The following is a 21,040-nucleotide window of genomic DNA, read 5'->3' on the forward strand; positions in this document are numbered from 1 at the left end:
GTCTCTAGATATAATAGATTTTTTTATTGGGCTTAGAAATTCCCATTCACAAGAAGAAAAAAACATGTGTTATGCATTACACTTTTTTACAAAGATCTGGAAGCTTATGGCTATCCAAGACCCCAAGTGGTTAATTCTCTTTCAAATGAGTGGTCTTGGAGGTCTGTGGCTAGTATGGGAGTAGAGTTCACAGTGTCCCACCCGCTCTGTGATGTCACCATGCATGTTTGTGATGACATCACTGGCATGCCCATGTAGCTCTGGGAGTGCTGCCCACTATGCTACCAACAATTAACCCCTTAAGGACCAGCGACGTACCCTGTATGTCACTGGCCTTTTTTTGGAACTTGATTGTTTTATAGTGCGGTCTTGCCACCAGCGTTGAGACTGCTCTATTCCACAAAGCCTGCTAGAGGGAGGGTATTAATAGCGTCTTCTTGCTTGACTTGTGCTATTATGTCCTGAAAAAACCCTTAATGACCAGTGACATACAGGGTATATTGTGGTCATTAAGGGGTTAAGCCTGCAGTGCAGGGGAAGCAATTCCCCTTAATAACAAGGACAGGTTGTCATGCGCTTACAGGCAGCACTTTGCATGACAACTCGTTCTCGTCACACGCACAAAGTGGTTAAAAAATATATTTCCAATAGTCTTTTGGTAATCAGCACTTTTTGCCTGGCAGTTCCAACTGAGAATTAATGTGCACAAAAAAAAACAACTGTAATTATCGAAAAAAGTCACAATTCATATATAGGACAGACTCAATATAATACATGTAATTACTAAACATTTTTTGTCCAAGAGAAGATTGAAGAACAAACATTTTCAAATATAATTAGCACTTTTTTCAAATGTCAGTAGCTAAATTATTCATCATAAAAGGCATGCCCATATGTTATGCTCTAAATGCATGTTTAGATTCTCATATAAAGTATCCCCCCCCCCCCCCTCAAAATACGTCATTTTAACTTTATTTACAATTAGAAATATATTTAGTCACAACGTAAAATTTATGCACTTGGGAATTTATATCTGTTGGCAACTGAACTCTATAATTTCCTTTTAGTCAATTACTCATTGCAGTTTCTATCCCACTTTTCCATCATTTCTGAAATATCAACAAGATAAGAAATTGTGGTTAGGACATTGCTCATATTCAATGCATTTATCTTGAATTGTGGTCTGTAAATCAACATAAACATGAAGATAATGTTTTTGATTATCTCACAACAAGCAAAACTGACGATGCTTAATTTAAGTGCTTCTCTATTCAAACCAATTTTCTGTTTGCAGAAAGTTTGTTCCATCTTTAAAACCCTCCTGATAAAGAGACTCCATTTTTTCCAGAGGTGGGGGGAATAATGCTTGTTTGAGTCTTTCAAGATTGGCTGTTGATAGCTGTGACATAATGAAAAATAAGAACAAATACATTTTAGTTTGCTTAATAAAAGATCTTCCTATTAATTAACTATTATATATATTGTCCAGCAGTTAGGTTATGTTATGCAAAAATTATCCAAACACTTGTGTATTAATATAGGACACAGAATTATAAAAAAAAAAAAAAAAAACACATATCGAGTTTATGAAATATTAAAGGGACAGTCTAGTCCAAACCAAACGTTCATTATTCAGATAAGGCATGTAATTTTAACCAATTTTCCAATTTACTTCTATCAAGAATTTTGCTTTGTTCTCTTGGTATTCTTAGTTGAAAACTAAATCTAGGAGGTTCATATGCTAATTTTTTCACCACTAGAGGATGTTAGTTCATGTGTTTCATATAGATAACACTGTGCTCACGCACATGGAGTTCCTAGGAGCCAGTACTGATTGGCTAAAATGCAAGGTAAAAGGTGTATTAATATAACTGTGTTGGTTATGTAAAATTAGGGAATTGGTAATAAAGGGATTATCTATCTTTGAAAACAATATTCTGGTGTAGACTGTCTCTTTAATTAGTAAAATAATAGACAAATCTTAGCACACATCTAAAATAGCTATGGATATACGGATATCCCTTATCCAGGAAAAAAAGACATACATACAAAAATAAAGTCCTAGATTAAAAAAGGATCCGCACTAAGAACAATAAAGTGTATTAGTTCCAAATATAAATATATAAATATTCACAGCAAGCCCATTAATCCAGTAATTATAGTAACATTATTGCACATAGGGTCAAAACAACCACCCAGTACTGATACAATCGGAGTAATTCTTCCTGTGGCAATCCCCTAACACGGCTCAGCCGACCACCCCTGCCATTCAGCTATGCGTGTTTCACCCTTGTGAACATGAAAAGGTTTCTTCCGGCTTTGAGGCAACCCAGACACTGGACAATTGTGGATTTCCCAGGCACCCCTGCTACTTCTATGATATGTAGCACCTGTTATGAGGTATAGAAGGAGTCACAGACTCAGATGGTTTGGATCAAGAGTAAACCGAGTTAAATTGATGCAGATGCTTCCAACAGACTATCATTACTTTGTGGTGGTGTTCGCTAAAGTGCAGTGTTAGGAGGTTGCCATAAGAAGAGTGACTCTGATTGTGTATTAGTACTTGCTTTAATTAATGGATTAATGTGCTTGCTGTTAATATTTATATGTGGTAATTTGGAACTTATTCACTTTATTGTTCCTGGAATGGTACTTAGTGTGGATCTTTTTTTTTTTTCTTTGCATGAATGCCTTTTTTTTTTCCTAAATAAGGGGTATCCATAGCTTTTTTTTTAGATGAAAATACTGTGTTCTATATTAATATACAATTATCTGGATAATGTTTGCATAGCATAACCTAGCTGCTGGATAGGGTGAACTGATATTTTTTTTCTCTTTTCGATTTTGTCATTACTATCACCCCGTACACCGCTCCTCTCTTTACATATTCTTACACATATCAAAATGTGTTTTATCTGAAATATTCCTTTAGTTCATTTTTAATTATGTGTTTCATCCAAAATTTATTTATTCATTTATTTTGGACAAATATATTTATTAACATATTAGTTTGTTAATGAATATTCATTCGGGAATATGCAACAGATTTCTACCCAAAGCTTATATTAAACAATTTGAAAAATTAAACTAATTTAATGCAAACAATAGTTATAAAACATATAAAAAAATATTTTATGAAAAATTAAGAATTTTATTATACAGAGCTAATTACTTTAATATTAAATTTAAAATACTGTATGAGACATATAATAAGAAATATATATATGTTTTTGTACAGCTTTTAAAAGTAGAAGTAAACAATTAAAGTCACATGCAGCCAGGTTGGATTGTATCCTACTACATGAAATAAAGTAACACACGGCTAGATTTAGAGTTTTGTCGGTAACGACCCGCGTAGCTAACGCTGGCTTTTTTCCCCCCGCACCTTTTAAATACTGCTGGTATTTAGAGTTCACAGAAGGGCTGCGTTAGGCTCCAAAAAGGGAGCGTAAAGCATATTTACCGCCACTGCAACAATCAAAACCAATGGTGCTTACGGACGCGGCCAGCTTCAAAAACGTGCTCGTGCACGATTCCCCCTTAGAAAACAATGGGGCATTTTGAGCTGAAAAAAACCTAACACCTGCAAAAAAGCAGCGTTCAGCTCCTAACGCAGCCCCATTGTTTCCTATGGGGAAACACTTCCTATGTCTGCACCTAACACCCTAACATGTACCCCGAGTCTAAACACCCCTAACCTTACACTTATTAAAGCCTAATCTGCCGCCCCCCGCTATCGCTGACACCTGCATATTTTTTTTAACCCCTAATCTGCCGCTCCGTACACCGCCGCAACCTACGTTATCCCTATGAACCCCTAATCTGCTGCCCCTAACACCGCCGACCCCTATATTATATTTATTACCCCCTAATCTGCCGCCACCTACCTACAATTATTAACCCCTAATCTGCCGACCGGACCTCACCGCTACTATAATACTATAATATAAGTCTTGATCCAAGCGGGAGCTGAAGAGGTCCATGATCCGGCTGAAGTCTTAATCCAAGCGGGAGCTGAAGAGGTCCATGATCCGGCTGAAGTCTTCTATCAAGCGGCATCTTCAATCCTATCAGTCAATCGGAATTCGAGGGAAGCCATCTTAGATGACGTCCCTTAAAGGAACCGTCATTCGTCGGGAAGTCGTCGGTGAAGATGGATGTTCCGCGTCGGCGGGATGAAGATGGATCCGGAAGAAAGAAGATTGAAGATGCCGCTTGATAGAAGACTTCAGCCGGATCATGGACCTCTTCAGCTCCCGCTTGGATCAAGACTTCAGCCGGATCATGGACCTCTTCAGCTCCCGCTTGGATCAAGACTTCAGCCGGATCATGGACCTCTTCAGCTCCCACTTGGATCAAGACTTCAGCCGGATCATGGACATCTTCAGCCCCCGCTTGGGCTTGGATGAAGACGTCGGAGCCAGAACGGATCGGTGAACCCGGTGTGGTGAAGACAGGGTAGGGAGATCTTCAGGGGCTTAGTGTTAGGTTTATTTAAGGGGGGTTTGGGTTAGATTAGGGGTATGTGGGTGGTGGGTTGTAATGTTGGGGGGGGGGTTTGTATGTTGTTTTGTTTTTTTTGTTTTTTAAATTGTTTTTATTGAGGCAATAGAACATCCAAGTACAAACATTGTAGATAGGGCAATATCTCAAACAAAAGTACATGACAATAGTCCTTCATTCAAACAATAATACAGTGACATTAGGAGGAGCACGGTATTGACCCTAATGAAGCCCCATTTTACAGTTTAGTAGCAGGGAAAACATGTGTCAACAAAATGAAATAGATCCACTTGTGGGATCAGAAAGTCAATACCTGTCTGAAGACATAACTCACAGGAAGAAAGATTCTCAGCATATAACAAACAAAATGAAGATCAAGTGTTAGATAATGACTATTATAGTAATACGGGGTGTATAGATTACCATACATTAGGTACATAAGTGAGAAAACTCTTATACTAAGACGAAAGTAAAAAAAGTATCTAGAAGTAATGAACACATAATAGTAAACATAGGAAATTCCCGGAGGAGCCATTTTTATAAACTAACCGGGACACACTCAAACAAGGCTCCACGGGCAGCGCAGAGACAACACCACTCTGCCAAATATGGATGTGGAGGATAAGATGATTATCCCTAACCACATACTTGGAGAAGGGGAGAGTAAGGGAAAAAAGGGGGGGGGGTAGGGTAGGGGGGGAGGGGGAGAGAAGGAGGGGGAGGGAAGAGAGAGGGGTAAGGGGAGGGGATGGGGGGAAGAAGAAGGGAAGAAGAGAGGGGAAATGAGAGGAGGGGAAAGGAGAGGGGAAGGAGGGGAAAGGAGAGGAGAGGGAGGGGGGGAAAAGAGAGAGGTTGGAAAGGAGAGGGGAGGAAAAGGAGAGGGGGGGGAAGGAGAGGGGGGGGAGAGGGGAAAGAGGAGAGGAGAGGGGGAAGAGGAAAAGGGGGGGGGAAGGGGGAAGGGAAGAGGAGAAGAGGGACCAAGGGGAGCGGATTTAAATCAGATAATTAACAAGTGATCCCTAACATATGCCCCAGGGGTACTGCGGACAATAGGTATCTATTCGGATATCAAGAACGGCTAATGTGATTCTGCATTCATGTACCTAGTTATAGTCCCAAACAACAATTCTAAAACTTGTACACACATTTTTGTATCACTTTAGCTGAATAGCCACTCCTTAATAGCACAGACATAGAGTAACCCCTTAAGAGCTATAAGGTCAAGGTTTAGTATATAGTGGTATTGTAAGGGATCTGCATACCAAGATATATACACTCAAAGTTTTGGAGGAGTAGGTAACTAGCTTAGTTAAAGTATTCAAATATGCTCAATAATTAATTAGCAGTGAACTGTCTTAAACACATGAAGCACGCACATATCGGCTTTTACAGCCCTCATATAGTCTAAAACTGCACACAAGGATACCAGTTAGATTAGACTCCTAGCTACGCACAGCGGGGCCTGTCTTAAGTTAAAACTGGAAGATTATAAGCATCACCCTCTGTCATACATTTACATTTTGTCTGGGCCTAACAGAAAAGTGGTGGAGCTTTCAAAATACCACTGCATAGCGAAGATACACCCACCAATCAGTAAGCATATATACACACTGTAATAATGATGTGAGAAAAAGTAACGTTTTGTGCCCAACTATTTGCGAGTTTGAAGAAGAGTAAGGGTGCACATATAAACTAGCTCACTTGAGCTAGACCCAAGTGGTCAAATCTATATTGTAGTACATCTTATAAGCCCTGCGGGGACTCACAGACTTAACCCACTACCGTTTTCTCTATGTGCATGGTAGATGCAGCGCTCAAACTGCATCTGGTGATTAATGCCCTTTTACAGCTTTGTGTACAAAATAGATCAGTGCAGTTTACATCCTTAGTGCATACAAAAAACACCTTCAGACCCAAGAGTCATCATATATAGAGTGTAAACTTGACAGTCCACAGATTACAAATGGGTGAGGGAAAACAGAGATACGCAGTACAATAGACAGTATTATAGTACATGAGAGGTGTCAAGTCTATTTAATAGAAAATTACACAGACCTTTTTTAAGTGTCTCATACCTAACCCACTCTAGATTTTACAGTGCCCGTGGTGTATGGAGTATTGAAACCTCTCACTGTGAGCGAAGCCCACTTAAATTTCAGCACAATTAGAGAGAATATATAATAATAGACCATTAACTATTAAGAAGGCTAACGCTCCTAAGCAAATATCTGATGTGGTTGTAAATATAGTATAGGATGGGGCCACAATTCTCATATGTGTCAGCATTAGGAGGAATTAACCTGTCTATAAAACTGAGAGACTCCCAGTTCAAACAGGTTTATGGGGTATGATCATGAGGCATAAACTATCAATAATAACTCAGATACAGTTTGCAGATATATACATTAGGCTGTCAGGCCTTCACACCATATCACAATGTACAGAGCAGGAAAATAAAAAAGAAAAAATTTTCTTTATAGCTAGTGCTAACAGTAGCGTAATATCCCAGATATAGTCCAGAGTCTTAACAGTAGCATAATATCCCAGATATAGTCCAGAGTCTCATCCAATTCCCTGTCTGTGTATCAGAAATGTAGAAAAACTGTACTCCCAGTCCTGCCGGGCTAACTTTCTAAAACAACTTGGGTGAAGAAATGTTTGTACATATACATGGATATCCACAAACTGAGAGTCCCCATGCGTGGAAGATTCTGCCGGACCAGGCCTCGTCAGAAATGGCGCCAAGAGACCTCTACAGCCATCTGAGCCGTGCGATAAGCCCGCAGGGCTAATGTCTGAGAGAGGCGCGCACAACAGTGCACGGAAACTGCAATGCTCCACAGAGCCCTCTCCCCTGTATGAGTATCCGAGCTGCGTTACCTCCCATAGTCGCAGGTCACCACCGGTAGCAGAGAGAAAGCGGAGCCCCAGCTTGGGGCCCGCACTTACCGGTATCAGTGACTGATAGTGTATCTCGGGCTCTGTAAGCGCTGCGGTACACTGCGACTCTGGGGCTACTCTTTGCCTTTCGGCTGCTGTATTGCTGCGTATTCGCGCCTCTTGGATTGTAGCGTTAAAGGCATCGAGTCTCTCAGCTATCTTCCTCCCATGCTCCACCAATAGATCTCTGATGCCGGAGTATAACGTCTGGGTCACCATGGCGGATAGTAGTATTTCGTCCCCCAAGATGGCGCCGTAAAATGTGGCAGAGAGCTCCGTAGCAGAATCTCATCTCAGTAGAATAGATACGCCAACTGATTTTTTTATCTCCATATCCCAGGCTTCCTCCTAAGTTAATGCCCTTTAGGGCCAGGCTGAAGAAATTAGGTTTTATCAGGGATAAACTGCAATTTTCGAGGTTTGAAGTTGGGAGCTCCTGTTCAATGCCTATTGTATGTTTTTTTTAAAGGCAAAAGAGCTGAATTCTTTGGGGCATGCCCCGCAAAAGGCCCTTTTAAGGGCTGGTAAGGTAAAAGAGCTTTTCTATTTTAATTTTAGAATAGGGTAGGACATTTTTTTTATTTTGGGGGGCTTTGTTATTTTATTAGGGGGCTTAGAGTAGGTGTAATTAGTTTAAAATTGTTGTAATATTTTTCTAATGTTTGTAAATATATTTTTATTTTTTGTAACTTAGTTCTTTTTTTTTTTGTACTTTAGTTAGTTTATTTAATTGTATTTATTTGTAGGTATTGTATTTAATTAATTTATTGATAGTGTAGTGTTAGGTTTAATTGTAGATAATTGTAGGTATTTTATTTAATTAATTTATTGATAGTGTAGTGTTACGTTTAATTGTAACTTAGGTTAGGATTTATTTTACAGGTAATTTTGTAATTATTTTAACTAGGTAGCTATTAAATAGTTAATAACTATTTAATAGCTATTGTACCTGGTTAAAATAAATACAAAGTTGCCTGTAAAATAAATATAAATCCTAAAATAGCTACAATATAATTATAATTTATATTGTAGCTATATTAGGGTTTATTTTACTGGTAAGTATTTAGCTTTAAATAGGAATAATTTATTTAATAAGAGTTAATTTATTTCGTTAGATTTAAATTATATTTAACTTAGGGGGATGTTAGGGTTAGACTTAGCTTTAGGGGTTACTACATTTTTTAGAGTAGCGGTGAGGTCCGGTCGGCAGATTAGGGGTTAATACTTGAAGTTAGGTGTCAGCGATGTTAGGGAGGGCAGATTAGGGGTTAATACTATTTATTATAGGGTTAGTGAGGCGGATTAGGGGTTAATACATTTATTATAGTAGCGGTGAGGTCCGGTCAGCAGATTAGGGGTTAATACTTGAAGTTAGGTGTCGGCTATGTTAGGGAGGGCAGATTAGGGGTTAATCCTATTTATTATAGGGTTTTTGAGGCGGGAGTGAGGTGGATTAGGGGTTAATACATTTATTATAGTAGCGGCGAGGTCCGGTCAGCAGATTAGGGGTTAATAAATATAATATAGGGGTCGGCGGTGTTAGGGGCAGCAGATTAGGGGTACATAGGGATAACGTAGGTGGTGGCGGTGTGCGGTCGGCAGATTAGGGGTTAAAAAAATTTAATAGAGTGTTGGCGATGTGGGGGGACCTCGGTTTAGGGGTACATAGGTAGTTTATGGGTGTTAGTGTACTTTAGAGCACAGTAGTTAAGAGCTTTATGAACCGGCATTAGCCCAGAAAGCTCTTAACTCCTGGCTTTTTTCTGCAGCTGGAGTTTTGTCGTTAGATTTCTAACGCTCACTTCAGCCAAGACTCTAAATACCGGCGTTAGAAAGATCCCATTGAAAAGATAGGATATGCAATTGGCGTAGGGGGATCTGCGGTATGGAAAAGTCGCGGCTGGAAAGTGAGCGTTAGACCCTTTCCTGACTGACTCTAAATACGAGCGGTAGCCCAAAACCAGCGCTAGGAGCCTCTAACGCTGGTTTTGACGGCTAACGCCAAACTCTAAATCTAGCCGTGAGTGTCAAATGTATTAACCAAGAGCTCACATACTGAATCTCAAAATGGTTCTAATCAGAGCTAGCTCAGACAGAGGTTTAAATTGGGTTTTTTTAGACCGGCAAATGTGAATTCAGGATTAGGTAAGAAATTGCGCACATCTCTTTTAGTTCCTTTTCAGGTTTGACACAGGCAGTCTACTTAAAGGGACAGGAAACCCCAAAATGTTTTTTCATTATTCGGAAAGAACATACAGTTTTAAAGGGACACTGAACCCAATTTTTTTCTTTTGTGATTTAGATAGAGCATGCAATTTTAAGCAACTTTCTAATTTACTCCTATTACCATTTTTTCTTGGTTCTCTTGCTATCTTTATTTGAAAAAGAAGGCATCTAAGCTTTTTTTTTGGTTCAGCCTCTGGACAGCACTTTTTTATTGGTGGATGAATTTATCCACCAATCAGCAAGAACAACCAAGGTTGTTCACCAAAAATGTTCCGGCATCTAAACTTACATTCTTGCATTTCAAATAAAGATACCAAGAGAATGAAGACATTTTGATAATAGGAGTAATTTAAAAAGTTGCTTAAAATGTCATGCTCTATCTGAATCACGGAAGACAAAATTTGAGTTCAGTGTCCCTTTAAGCAAATTTACAATTTACTTCTATTATCAAATTTGCTTCATTATCTTGTTATTCTTTGCTGAAGGGACATCTTTGCACTACTGGCAGCCAGCTGAACATAACTAGTTAGCCAATCACAAGATTCAAATGTGTGCAGGCACCAATCAGCGGCTAGCTCACACTAGTGTAGGATATGTGCATATCCTTTTTCAGCAAGGAATACCAAGAGAACCAAGCACATTTGAAAATAGAGGTACATTTAAAAGTTTCTTAAAATCACATGCTCTATTTGAATCATACAAGTATAATTTTGACTTTCCTATACCTTGGTACTTGGGATAAGAGAACTCTGAGAAGGGACTCTGAGTATTCTTCTGTAAGATGAAAAGATGGTATAAGTATGGGGCTACTGTAATACCCTGAGTTCTGGCAAAGGCTAGAAGAGCCCCCAGAACCTTCATTAGGATTCTTGGAGCAGTAGCTAGGTCAAACGGAAGGGCAATGAACTGGAAGTGCTGGTCCAGGAATGCAAACCTCAGGAACTGAAAGTGTTCCCTGTGAATTGGAACATGAAGGTAAGCGTCCTTCAGATCTGTAGTGGTCATAAACCAGCCTTCCTGACTAAAGGAAGGATGGACCTTATTGTCTCCATCTTGAAGGAAGGGACACTGAGAAATTTGTTTAAGCACTTTAGGTCCAGAATTGGGCATAAAGTTCCTTCCTTCTTTGGGACCACCAAAAGGTTTGAAAAAAACCCCAAACCTCTTTCTTCGATAGGCACAAGGACAACAACTCCTAAGGAGGATAGGTCCAAAACGAACCCTAGAAAGGCATCCCTATTTTCTGGTCTGGTAGATAGGTTCGAGAGTAGGAATCTGCCCCTGGGCGGATGATATTTGAAGCCTATCTTGTATCTCTGAGTACGACCTCCAGGACCCACGGATCCTGCACGTCCCTGAACCAAGCGTCTGAAAAAAGAGACAGTCTGCCACCTACACGATCCGTTCCCGGATCAGAGGCCGCCCATTCATGCCAATTTGTTTTCGGAGGGCTTCTTATTCTGCTTGGACTTATTTCAGGATTGAGCCGGCTTCCAAGTACTCTTGGGTTGCTCGGACTTGGAGGAGGATTGTTGACGTTGGGATTTGTCAGATTGAAAATTAGAAGATTGTCGTCCCTTAGACTTGTTCTTCTTATCTTGCGGTAGGAAGGCACCCTTGCCTCCGAAAAAACCTAATCGCTGAAGGGGGCGCTCAAGATGCAGTATAATCAATAATCTAGAACAAAAGTATATATGATGGGGCAATGTTAAGCTATCATAGATGAGTATATACACAATAAAGGCAGAAAACAGTAAATTCTTAGATACTGTAGTGAAAATACACTTGCAATTGTGAAAAATTAGACAGTCCTTTATACGTTCTTCAAAGGATAACGATTGCTGTAGCGGCTGCCTCCTCCTCACTGGATGGTCCAGGTGGTACTATATAATAGTTTTATTTTTATTTTATTTTACCCTTGCCTCCGGTAGCCTTAAAAATAATGGAGTCCAGGCCTGGACCAAATAAAATCTTTCCCTTGAAGGGAAGAGAAAGGAGCCTAAACTTAGAAGTCATATCCGCAGACCAAGACTTCAACCAGAGTGCCCGGCGGGCTAGGACCGCAAAGCCAGAGGTCTTTGCATTTAGGCAAATAATTTGCATGTTCACATCACAGATAAAAGAATTAGCGATTCTCAGAGCTTCAATATCCTTGAGGGGAGACTCCACCTCAATGAGTTCCGACAAAGAGTCTCAACAGTAGGTAGCTGCTCCGGCAACTGTGGCAACTGCAGGCTCCGGTTGAAACAAAAATCCTGTATGTCAAAACATCTTTTTAGAAATGTTTCCATTTTCTTATCCATCGGCTCTCTGACGGAAGAACTATTCTCAAGAGGTATAGTGGTACGTTTAGCAAGCGTAGAGCTAGCATCATCCCCTTAGGAATGGAGCCCCACAAATCCAGTTGAGAGTCCGGGACAGGGAACAACTTTTAAAAGTAGACGAGGGGGAAAAGGAAGATCCAATTCTTTCCCATTCTATCTGCTAGATTACGAGTTTTTGTCGGTAAGGCTTGCGGGGCTAACAAGCCTTTTTTTCCCACCGCTCCCTTAAGACAACGCTGGTATTACAGTTTTTTTTAAACTTGGCGTTAGCCGCAAAAAGGTGAGAGTAGAGCAGAATTTAGCTCCACATCTCACCTCAATACAAGCGTTGCTTAAGTCAGCGGTGAGCTGGCTTAACGTGCTCGTGCACGATTTCCCCATAGGAAACAATGGGGCTGAGCCGGCTGAAAAAAAACCTAACACCTGCAAAAAAAAACAGCATCCAGCTTCTAACGCAGCCCCATTATTTCCTATGGGGAAATTAATTTTATGTCTGCACCTAATACCCTAACGAACCCAGAGTCTAAACACCCCTAATATTACACTTATTAACCCCTAATCTGCCGCCCCCGCTATCGCGGACACCTACATTATATTATTAACCCCTAATCTGCCACTCAGGACACCGCCACCACCTACATTATCCCTATGAACCCCTAATCTGCTGCCCCCAACATCGCCGACATCTACATTATAGTTATTAACCCCTAATCTGCCCCCCAACGTCGCTGCAACTATATTACATTTATTAACCCTTAATCTGCCACCACCAACATCGCCGCCACTATTTTAAATTTATTAACCCCTAACACCCCTCTAACTTAAAAATAATTTAAAATAATCTAAATAAAATGACTACAATTAAATAAATTAATACTATTTAAAACTAAATACTTACCTATAAAATAAAGCCTAAGGCCTAGATTTAGAGTTGGGTGGTAGCCGTTATAACCAGCGTTAGAGGCTCCTAACGCTGGTTTTTACTGCCCGCTGGTATTTGGAGTCAGTCAGGAAAAGGTCTAACGCTCACTTTCCAGCCGCAACTTTTCCATACCACAGATCCCCCTACGCCATTTGCGTATCCTATCTTTTCAATGGGATCTTTCTAACGCCGGTATTTAGAGTCGTGGCTGAAGTGAGCGTTAGAAATCTAATGACCAAACTCCAGCCGCAGAAAAAAGTCAGTAGTTAAGAGCTTTTTGGGCTAATGCCGGTTCATAAAGCTCTTAACTACTGTGCTCTACAGTACACTAACACCCATAAACTACCTATGTACCCCTAAACCGAGGCCCCCCACATCGCCGCCACTCAATTACATTTTTTTTAACCCCTAATCTGCCGACCGCCACCTACGTTATACTTATGTACCCCTAATCTGCTGCCCCTAACACTGCCGACCCCTATATTATATTTATTAACCTCTAATCTGCCCCCCACAACGTCGCCGCCAGCTACCTACAATAATTAACCCCTAATCTGCCGACTGCAAAGCGCCGCCACCTACGTTATCCTTATGTACCCCTAATCTGCTGCCCCTAACACCGCCGACCCCTATATTATATTTATTAACCTCTAATCTGCCCCCCACAACGTCGCCGCCACCTACCTACACTTATTAACCCCTAATCTGCCGAGCAGACCGCACCGCTACTATAATAAAGTTATTAACCCCTAATCCGCCTCACTCCCGCCTCAATAACCCTATAATAAATAGTATTAACCCCTAATCTGCCCTCCCTAACATCGCCGAAACCTAACTTCAATTATTAACCCCTAATCTGCCGACCGAATCTCGCCGCTACTATAATAAATGGATTAACGCCTAAAGCTAAGTCTAACCCTAACACTAACACCCCCCTAAGTTAAATATAATTTAAATCTAACTAATTAAATTAACTCTTATTAAATAAATTATTCCTATTTAAAGCTAAATACTTACCTGTAAAATAAACCCTAATATAGCTACAATATAAATTATAATTATATTATAGCTATTTTAGGATTTATATTTATTTTACAGGTAACTTTGTATTTATTTTAACCAGGTACAATAGCTATTAAATAGTTAAGAACTATTTAATAGCTAAAATAGTTAAAATAATTACAAAATTACCTGTAAAATAAATCCTAACCTAAGTTACAATTAAACCTAACACTACACTATCAATAAATTAATTAAATAAAATACCTACAGTTATCTACAATTAAACCTAACACTACACTATCAATACATTAATTAAATACAATATCTACAAATAAATACAATGAAATAAACTAACTAAAGTACAAAAAATAAAAAAGAACTAAGTTACAAAAAATAAAAAAATATTTACAAACATTAGAAAAATATTACAACAATTTTAAACTAATTACACCTACTCTAAGCCCCCTAATAAAATAACAAAGCCCCCCAAAATAAAAAAAATGCCCTACCCTATTCTAAATTAAAAAAGTTCAAAGCTCTTTTACCTTACCAGCCCTGAACAGGGCCCTTTGCGGGGCATGCCCCAATGAATTCAGCTCTTTTGCCTGTAAAAAAAACACATACAATACCCCCCCCCCCAACATTACAACCCACCACCCACATACCTCTAATCTAACCCAAACCCCCCTTAAATAAACCTAACACTAAGCCCCTGAAGATCTTCCTACCTTATCTTCACCATGCCAGGTTCACAGATCCGTCCTCGGAAGTCTTGATCCAAGCCTCGGAAGTGTTGATCCAAACCCAAGCAGGGGGCTGAAGAGTGACGTCCATCCTCGGGCTGAAGTCTGGATCCAAGCGGCGGCTGAAGAAATCCATCATCGGGCTGAAGTCGGAAGTCCATCATCGGGATGAAGTCTTCTATCAAGCAGCATCTTCAATCTTCTTTCTTCCGGAGCAGAGCGGAGCCATCTTCTTCCCAGCCGACGTGGATCCATCCTCTTCTAACGACGCCTACTAGCCGAATGACGGTTCCTTTAAATGACGTCATCCAAGATGGCGTCCATCGAATTCCGATTGGCTGATAGGATTCTATCAGCCAATCGGAATTAAGGTAGGAAAATTCTGATTGGCTGATGGAATCAGCCAATCAGATTGAGCTTGCATTCTATTGGCTGATCGGAACAGCCAATAGAATGCGAGCTCAATCTGATTGGCTGATCGGATCAGCCAATCGGATTGAACTTGAATCTGATTGGCTGATTCCATCAGCCAATCAGAATTTTCCTACCTTAATTCCGATTGGCTGATAGAATCCTATCAGCCAATCGGAATTCGACGGACGCCATCTTGGATGACGTCATTTAAAGGAACCCTCATTCGGCTAGTAGGCATCGTTAGAAGAGGATGGATCTGCGTCGGCTGGGAAGAAGATGGCTCTGCTCCGGAAGAAAGAAGATTGAAGATGCTGCTTGATAGAAGACTTCATCCCGATGATGGACTTCCGACTTCAGCCCGATGATGGATTTCTTCAGCCGCCGCTTGGATCCAGACTTCAGCCCAAGGATGGACGTCACTCTTCAGCCCCCCGCTTGGGCTTGGATCAACACTTCCGAGGCTTGGATCAAGACTTCCGAGGACGGATCAGTGAACCTGGCATGGTGAAGATAAGGAAGGAAGATCTTCAGGGGCTTAGTGTTAGGTTTATTTAAGGGGGGTTTGGGTTAGATTAGGGGTATGTGGGTGGTGGGTTGTAATGTTGGGGGGGTATTGTATGTGTTTTTTTTACAGGCAAAAGAGCTGAATTCTTTGGGGCATGCCCGCAAAGGGCCCTGTTCAGGGCTGGTAAGGTAAAAGAGCTTTGAACTTTTTTAATTTAGAATAGGGTAGGGCATTTTTTTATTTTGGGGGGCTTTGTTATTTTATTAGGGGGCTTAGAGTAGGTGTAATTAGTTTAAAATTGTTGTAATATTTTTCTAATGTTTGTAAATATTTTTTGTGCTTTTTGTAACTTAGTTCTTTTTTATTTTTTGTACTTTAGTTAGTTTATTTCATTGTATTTATTTGTAGATATTGTATTTAATTAATTTATTGATAGTGTAGTGTTAGGTTTAATTGTAGATAATTGTAGGTATTTAATTTAATTAATTTATTGATAGTGTAGTGTTAGGTTTAATTGTAACTTAGGTTAGGATTTATTTTCCAGGTAATTTTGTAATTATTTTAACTATTTTAGCTATTAAATAGTTCTTAACTATTTAATAGCTATTGTACCTGGTTAAAATAAATACAAAGTTACCTGTAAAATAAATATTAATCCTAAAATAGCTATAATATAATTATAATTTATATTGTAGCTATATTAGGGTTTATTTTACAGGTAAGTATTTAGCTTTAAATAGGAATAATTTATTTAATAAGAGTTAATTTATTTCGTTAGATTTAAATTATATTTAACTTAGGGGGGTGTTAGTGTTAGGGTTAGACTTAGCTTTAGGGGTTAATCCATTTATTACAGTAGCGGCGAGATTCGGTCGGCAGATTAGGGGTTAATAATTGAAGTTAGGTGTCGGTGATGTTAGGGAGGGCAGATTAGGGGTTAATACTATTTATTATAGGGTTATTGAGGCGGGAGTGAGGCGGATTAGGGGTTAATAACTATTATAGTAGCGGTGCGGTCCGCTCGGCAGATTAGGGGTTAATAAGTGTAGGCAGGTGGAGGCGACATTGAGGGGGGCAGATTAGGGGTTAATAAATATAATATAGGGGTCGGCGGTGTTAGGTGCAGCAGATTAGGGGTACATAGTAATAATGTAGGTGGCAGCGGTGTACGGAGCGGCAGATTAGGGGTTAATAATAATATGCAGGGGTCAGCGATAGTGGGGGCGGCAGATTAGGGGTTAATAAGTGTAAGGTTAGGGGTGTTTAGACTCGGGGTTCATGTTAGGGTGTTAGGTGCAGACTTAGGAGGTGTTTCCGCATAGTAAACAATGGGGCTGCGTTAGGAGCTGAACGCTGCTTTTTTGCAGGTGTTAGGTTTTTTTTCAGCTCAAACAGCCCCATTGTTTTCTATGGGGGAATCGTGCACGAGCACGTTTTTTAAGCTGGCCGCGTCCGTAAGCACCGCTGGTATCGAGAGTTGAAGTTGCGGTAAATATGCTTTACGTTCCTTTTTTGGAGCCTAACGCAGCCATTCTGTGAACTCTAAATACCAGCGGTATTTAAAAGGTGCGGCCAGAAAAAAACACGCGTAGCTAACGCACCACTTTGGCCGCAAAACTCTAAATCTAGGCGTAAGTTAGCTACTTTATAACTAATAGTTACATTGTAGCTAGCTTAGGATTTATATTTATTTTACAGGCAACTTTGTATTTATTTTAACTAGTTATTAACTATTTAATAACTTCCTAGTTAAAATAAAGACAAATATACCTGTAAAATAAATCCTAACCTAAGTTACAATTACACCTAACACTACACTATAATTAAACTAATTACCTAAACTAAATTACAGAAAAAAAATTACAAGAATTTTAAACTAATTACACCTAATGTAATCCCCCTAATAAAATAAAAAATCCCCCCAAAATAATAAAATTTCCTACCCTATACTAAATTACAAATAGCCCTTAAAAGGGCCTTTTGCGGGGCATTGCCCCAAAGTAATCAGCTCTTTTACCAGTAAAAAAATACAATACCCCCCCAACATTAAAACCCACCACCCACATATCCAACCCTACTCTAAAACCCACCCAATCCCCCCTTAAAAAAACCTAACACTACCCCCCTGAAGATCTCCCTACCTTGAGCCGTGTTCACCCAGCCGGGCACTAGTGGACCTCCCTCCAGAGGGGCAGAAGTCTTCATCCGATCCAGGCAGAAGAGGTCCTCCAAGCGGCAGAAGTCTTCATCCAGACGGCATCTTCAATCTTCATCCATCCAGAGTGGATCCATCTTCAATCCAGCCGACGCGGAGCCATCCTCTTCCATCGACGTCCTAAAGAAGAATGAAGGTTCCTTTAAATGACGTCATCCAAGATGGCGTCCCTTGAATTCCGATAGCCTGATATGATTCTATCAGCCAATAGGAATTAAGGTAGGAAAAATCCTATTGGCTGTTCCAATCAGCCAATAGGATTGAGCTTGCATTCTATTGGCTGATTGGAACAGCCAATAGAATACGAGCTCAATCCTATTGACTAATTGGATCAGCCAATAGGATTGAACTTCAATCCTATTGGCTGATTGGATCAGCCAATATGATCTTTCCTACCTTAATTCTGATTGGCTGATAGAATCCTATCAGCCAATCGGAATTCAAGGGACGCCATCTTGGATGATGTCATTTAAAGGAACCTTCATTCTTCGCTTGGACTTCGTTTGAAGAGGATGCTCCGCGTCAGCTGGATTGAAGATGGATCCGCTCCGGATGGATAAGGATAGAAGATGCCGTCTGGATGAAGACTTCTGCCGCTTGGAGGACCTCTTCTGCCCGGATCGGATAAAAACTTCTGCCCCTCTGGAGGTCCACTTGTGCCCGGCTGGGTGAAGAAGTCTCAAGGTAGGGTTATCTTCAAGGGGGTATATTTAGGTTTTTTTAAGGGGGGGATTGGGTGGGTTTTAGAGTAGGGTTGGGTGTGTGGGTGGTGGGTTGTAATGTTTGGGGGGTATTGTATTTTTTTTTTACAGGTAAAAGAGCTGATTACTTTGGGGCAATGCCCCACAAAAGTCCCTTTTAAGGGCTATTTGAAATTTAGTATAGGGTAGGGAATGTTATTATTTTGGGGGGCTTTTTTTATTTTATTAGGGGGATTAGATTAGCTGTAATTAGTTTAAAAAAATTGTAATGATTTTTTATTTTCTGTAATTTAGTGGGGGGTTTTTGTACTCTAGTTTATTTAATATAATTGTATTTAATTGTAGGTAATTTAGTAAATTAATTTAATGATAGTGTAGTGTTAGGTGTAATTGTAATTTAGGTTAGGATTTATTTTACAGGTAAATTTGTACTTATTTTAACTAGGTAGCTATTAAATAGTTAATAACTATTTAATAACTATTCTACCTAGGTAAAATAAATACAAAGTTGCCTGTAAAAGAAATATAAATCCTAAGCTAGCTACAATGTAATTATAAGTTATATTGCAGCTAGCTTAGGGTTTATTTTATAGGTAAGTATTTAGTTTTAAATAGGAATAATTTATTTAATTGTAGTTATTTTATTTAGATTTATTTAAATTATATTTAAATTAGGGGGGTGTTAGGGTTAGACTTAGGTTTAGGGGTTAATAACTTTATTATAGTGGCGGCGACAGATTAGGGGTTAATAAGTGTAGTTAGGTTGCGGCGACGTTGGGGGGGGCAGATTAGGGGTAAATAAATATAATGTAGGGTTCGGCGATGTTAGGGGCAGCATATTAGGGGTTCATAGGGATAATGTAGGTGGCGGCGGTGTCTGGAGCAGCAGATTAGGGGTTAATAATATAATGCAGGTGTCAGCGATGTCGGGGGCAGCAGATTAGGGGTTAATAAGTGTAATTTTAGGGGTGTTTAGACTCGGGGTTCATGTTAGGGTGTTAGGTGTAGACATAAAATTCCTTTCCCCATAGGAATCAATGGGGCTGCATTAGGAGCTGAACGCTGCTTTTTTGCAGGTGTTAGGTTTTTTTTCAGCCGGCTCTCCTCCATTGATTCCTATGGGGAAATTGTGCACGAGCACGTTTAGCCAACTTACCGCTACCGTAAGCAGCGCTGGTATTGAGGTGAGATGTGGCGCTAAATTTTGCTCTACGCTCACCATTTTGCGGCTAACGCCGGGTTTAAAAAAAAACTGTAATACCAGCATTGTCTTAAGGGAGCGTTAAAAAAAAAAGCTCGTTAGCAACGCACCCCTGTTACCACAAAACTCGTAATCTAGGAGATTATGTTTAAAAGGAACACAAGACTTCCAAGTCACCTCCCCAGTTAGGAATTATTAAAAACTACTTATGATAATGGACAGACATTGGAGTCATAAATTAAGTTTATATCAGAAAGCTCTCAATATGGATGTGAGTTAACTACGACTGATGTTACTGGCAATTACTATAATACTGGTAGGATATGGCTGATCTGCTGGATGGCAATAACTGGAATTCAGGTGGAATAGCTTTCTGCACAGGAAAAATATTAGAATGAAAAATAATTAATATTTAATTAAAAAAAAGATGGAAGGGAGGAAGACAAACAGTGATTTAAGTCCATCTGAAGGAATTAGGAAAACTACTACAAAGAGACAGGTAATGGGAAGGAAATAAATGAAATATGAGAAAACATTTTTTTAAGATTTTCTTTTTTATATATACTTTAATTCCACTATTTCAAACCAAGACTATACCAACTTCTGCTGGCTTTAGATGGAAGCATCTTCCTCTGAGCAGCGCGCCAGGCGGGATGAGTTAAAAATACAATCTAGCTACGCAAGTTGCGTAGGGAGATTGTAATTTAACTTCTCCTCTGTTGGTTTTCACTGATGTCCAGCCAGGCACTGTAGGCAGTTGCGGTGTGATGAGGGTGACACCATCAGAGGAGATTAATTACTGCTTGATGGTGTCAAAGACCACCAACATCTTCTCATGGGCCACTGGTTGGTGATCGCTGCTCTATAGGGATCGTAGTTTTCTTAGCCAGAGTAGAAATAGCTCCTTCTACTTTAGGCACTGTGTGCCAAGAATCTTTAATGGAGTCAGCAATAGGAAACATCTTTTAAAATACAGGAGACAGGGAGAAAAGAATCCCTGGCTTCTCCCCTTCCTGTGAAATAATCTCCGTCACATGGTCTGGGACAGGAAAAACTTCCACAAAGGAAGGAACATCATCATAGTATTTATTAAGTTTACTAGACTTCTTAGGGTTGACAACGACAGAAGTATCAGAGTCGTCCAAAGTAGCCAATACCTCCTTTAACAGTACACAAAGGTGTTCAAACTTACTTCTTCAGTATCAGATGAAGGAATAATACTGTCCAAATCTGAGATTTCACTCTCAGAGGCTACCACCGTATCGTCCTCATCAGACTTATGAGGGAGGGTAACCTGCATAGCACTAGGTGGAACAGAAACCTTACTATCTGAATGTCTAGTTT

At 39.8% G+C, this 21,040-nt stretch overlaps 1 protein-coding gene across 3 annotated transcripts in view; it reads right to left on the reverse strand.

Moving 5' to 3' along the window:
- Positions 1 to 725: 725 nt before the first annotated feature.
- Positions 726 to 21,040, reverse strand: part of PNPLA4 (patatin like phospholipase domain containing 4) — a 175,429-nt gene continuing 155,114 nt past the window's right edge. For all 3 annotated transcript variants that reach the window (XM_053706452.1, XM_053706449.1, XM_053706450.1), the window contains exon 8: positions 726 to 1,399. In XM_053706452.1, the coding sequence (XP_053562427.1) occupies positions 1,268 to 1,399 (132 nt within the window). In that variant the 3' untranslated portion in view covers positions 726 to 1,267. The remainder of the gene's footprint in view (positions 1,400 to 21,040) is intronic.

The sequence above is a fragment of the Bombina bombina genome, chromosome 3 (genome assembly GCF_027579735.1).
Source record: "Bombina bombina isolate aBomBom1 chromosome 3, aBomBom1.pri, whole genome shotgun sequence".
Classification (NCBI taxonomy): domain Eukaryota; kingdom Metazoa; phylum Chordata; class Amphibia; order Anura; family Bombinatoridae; genus Bombina; species Bombina bombina.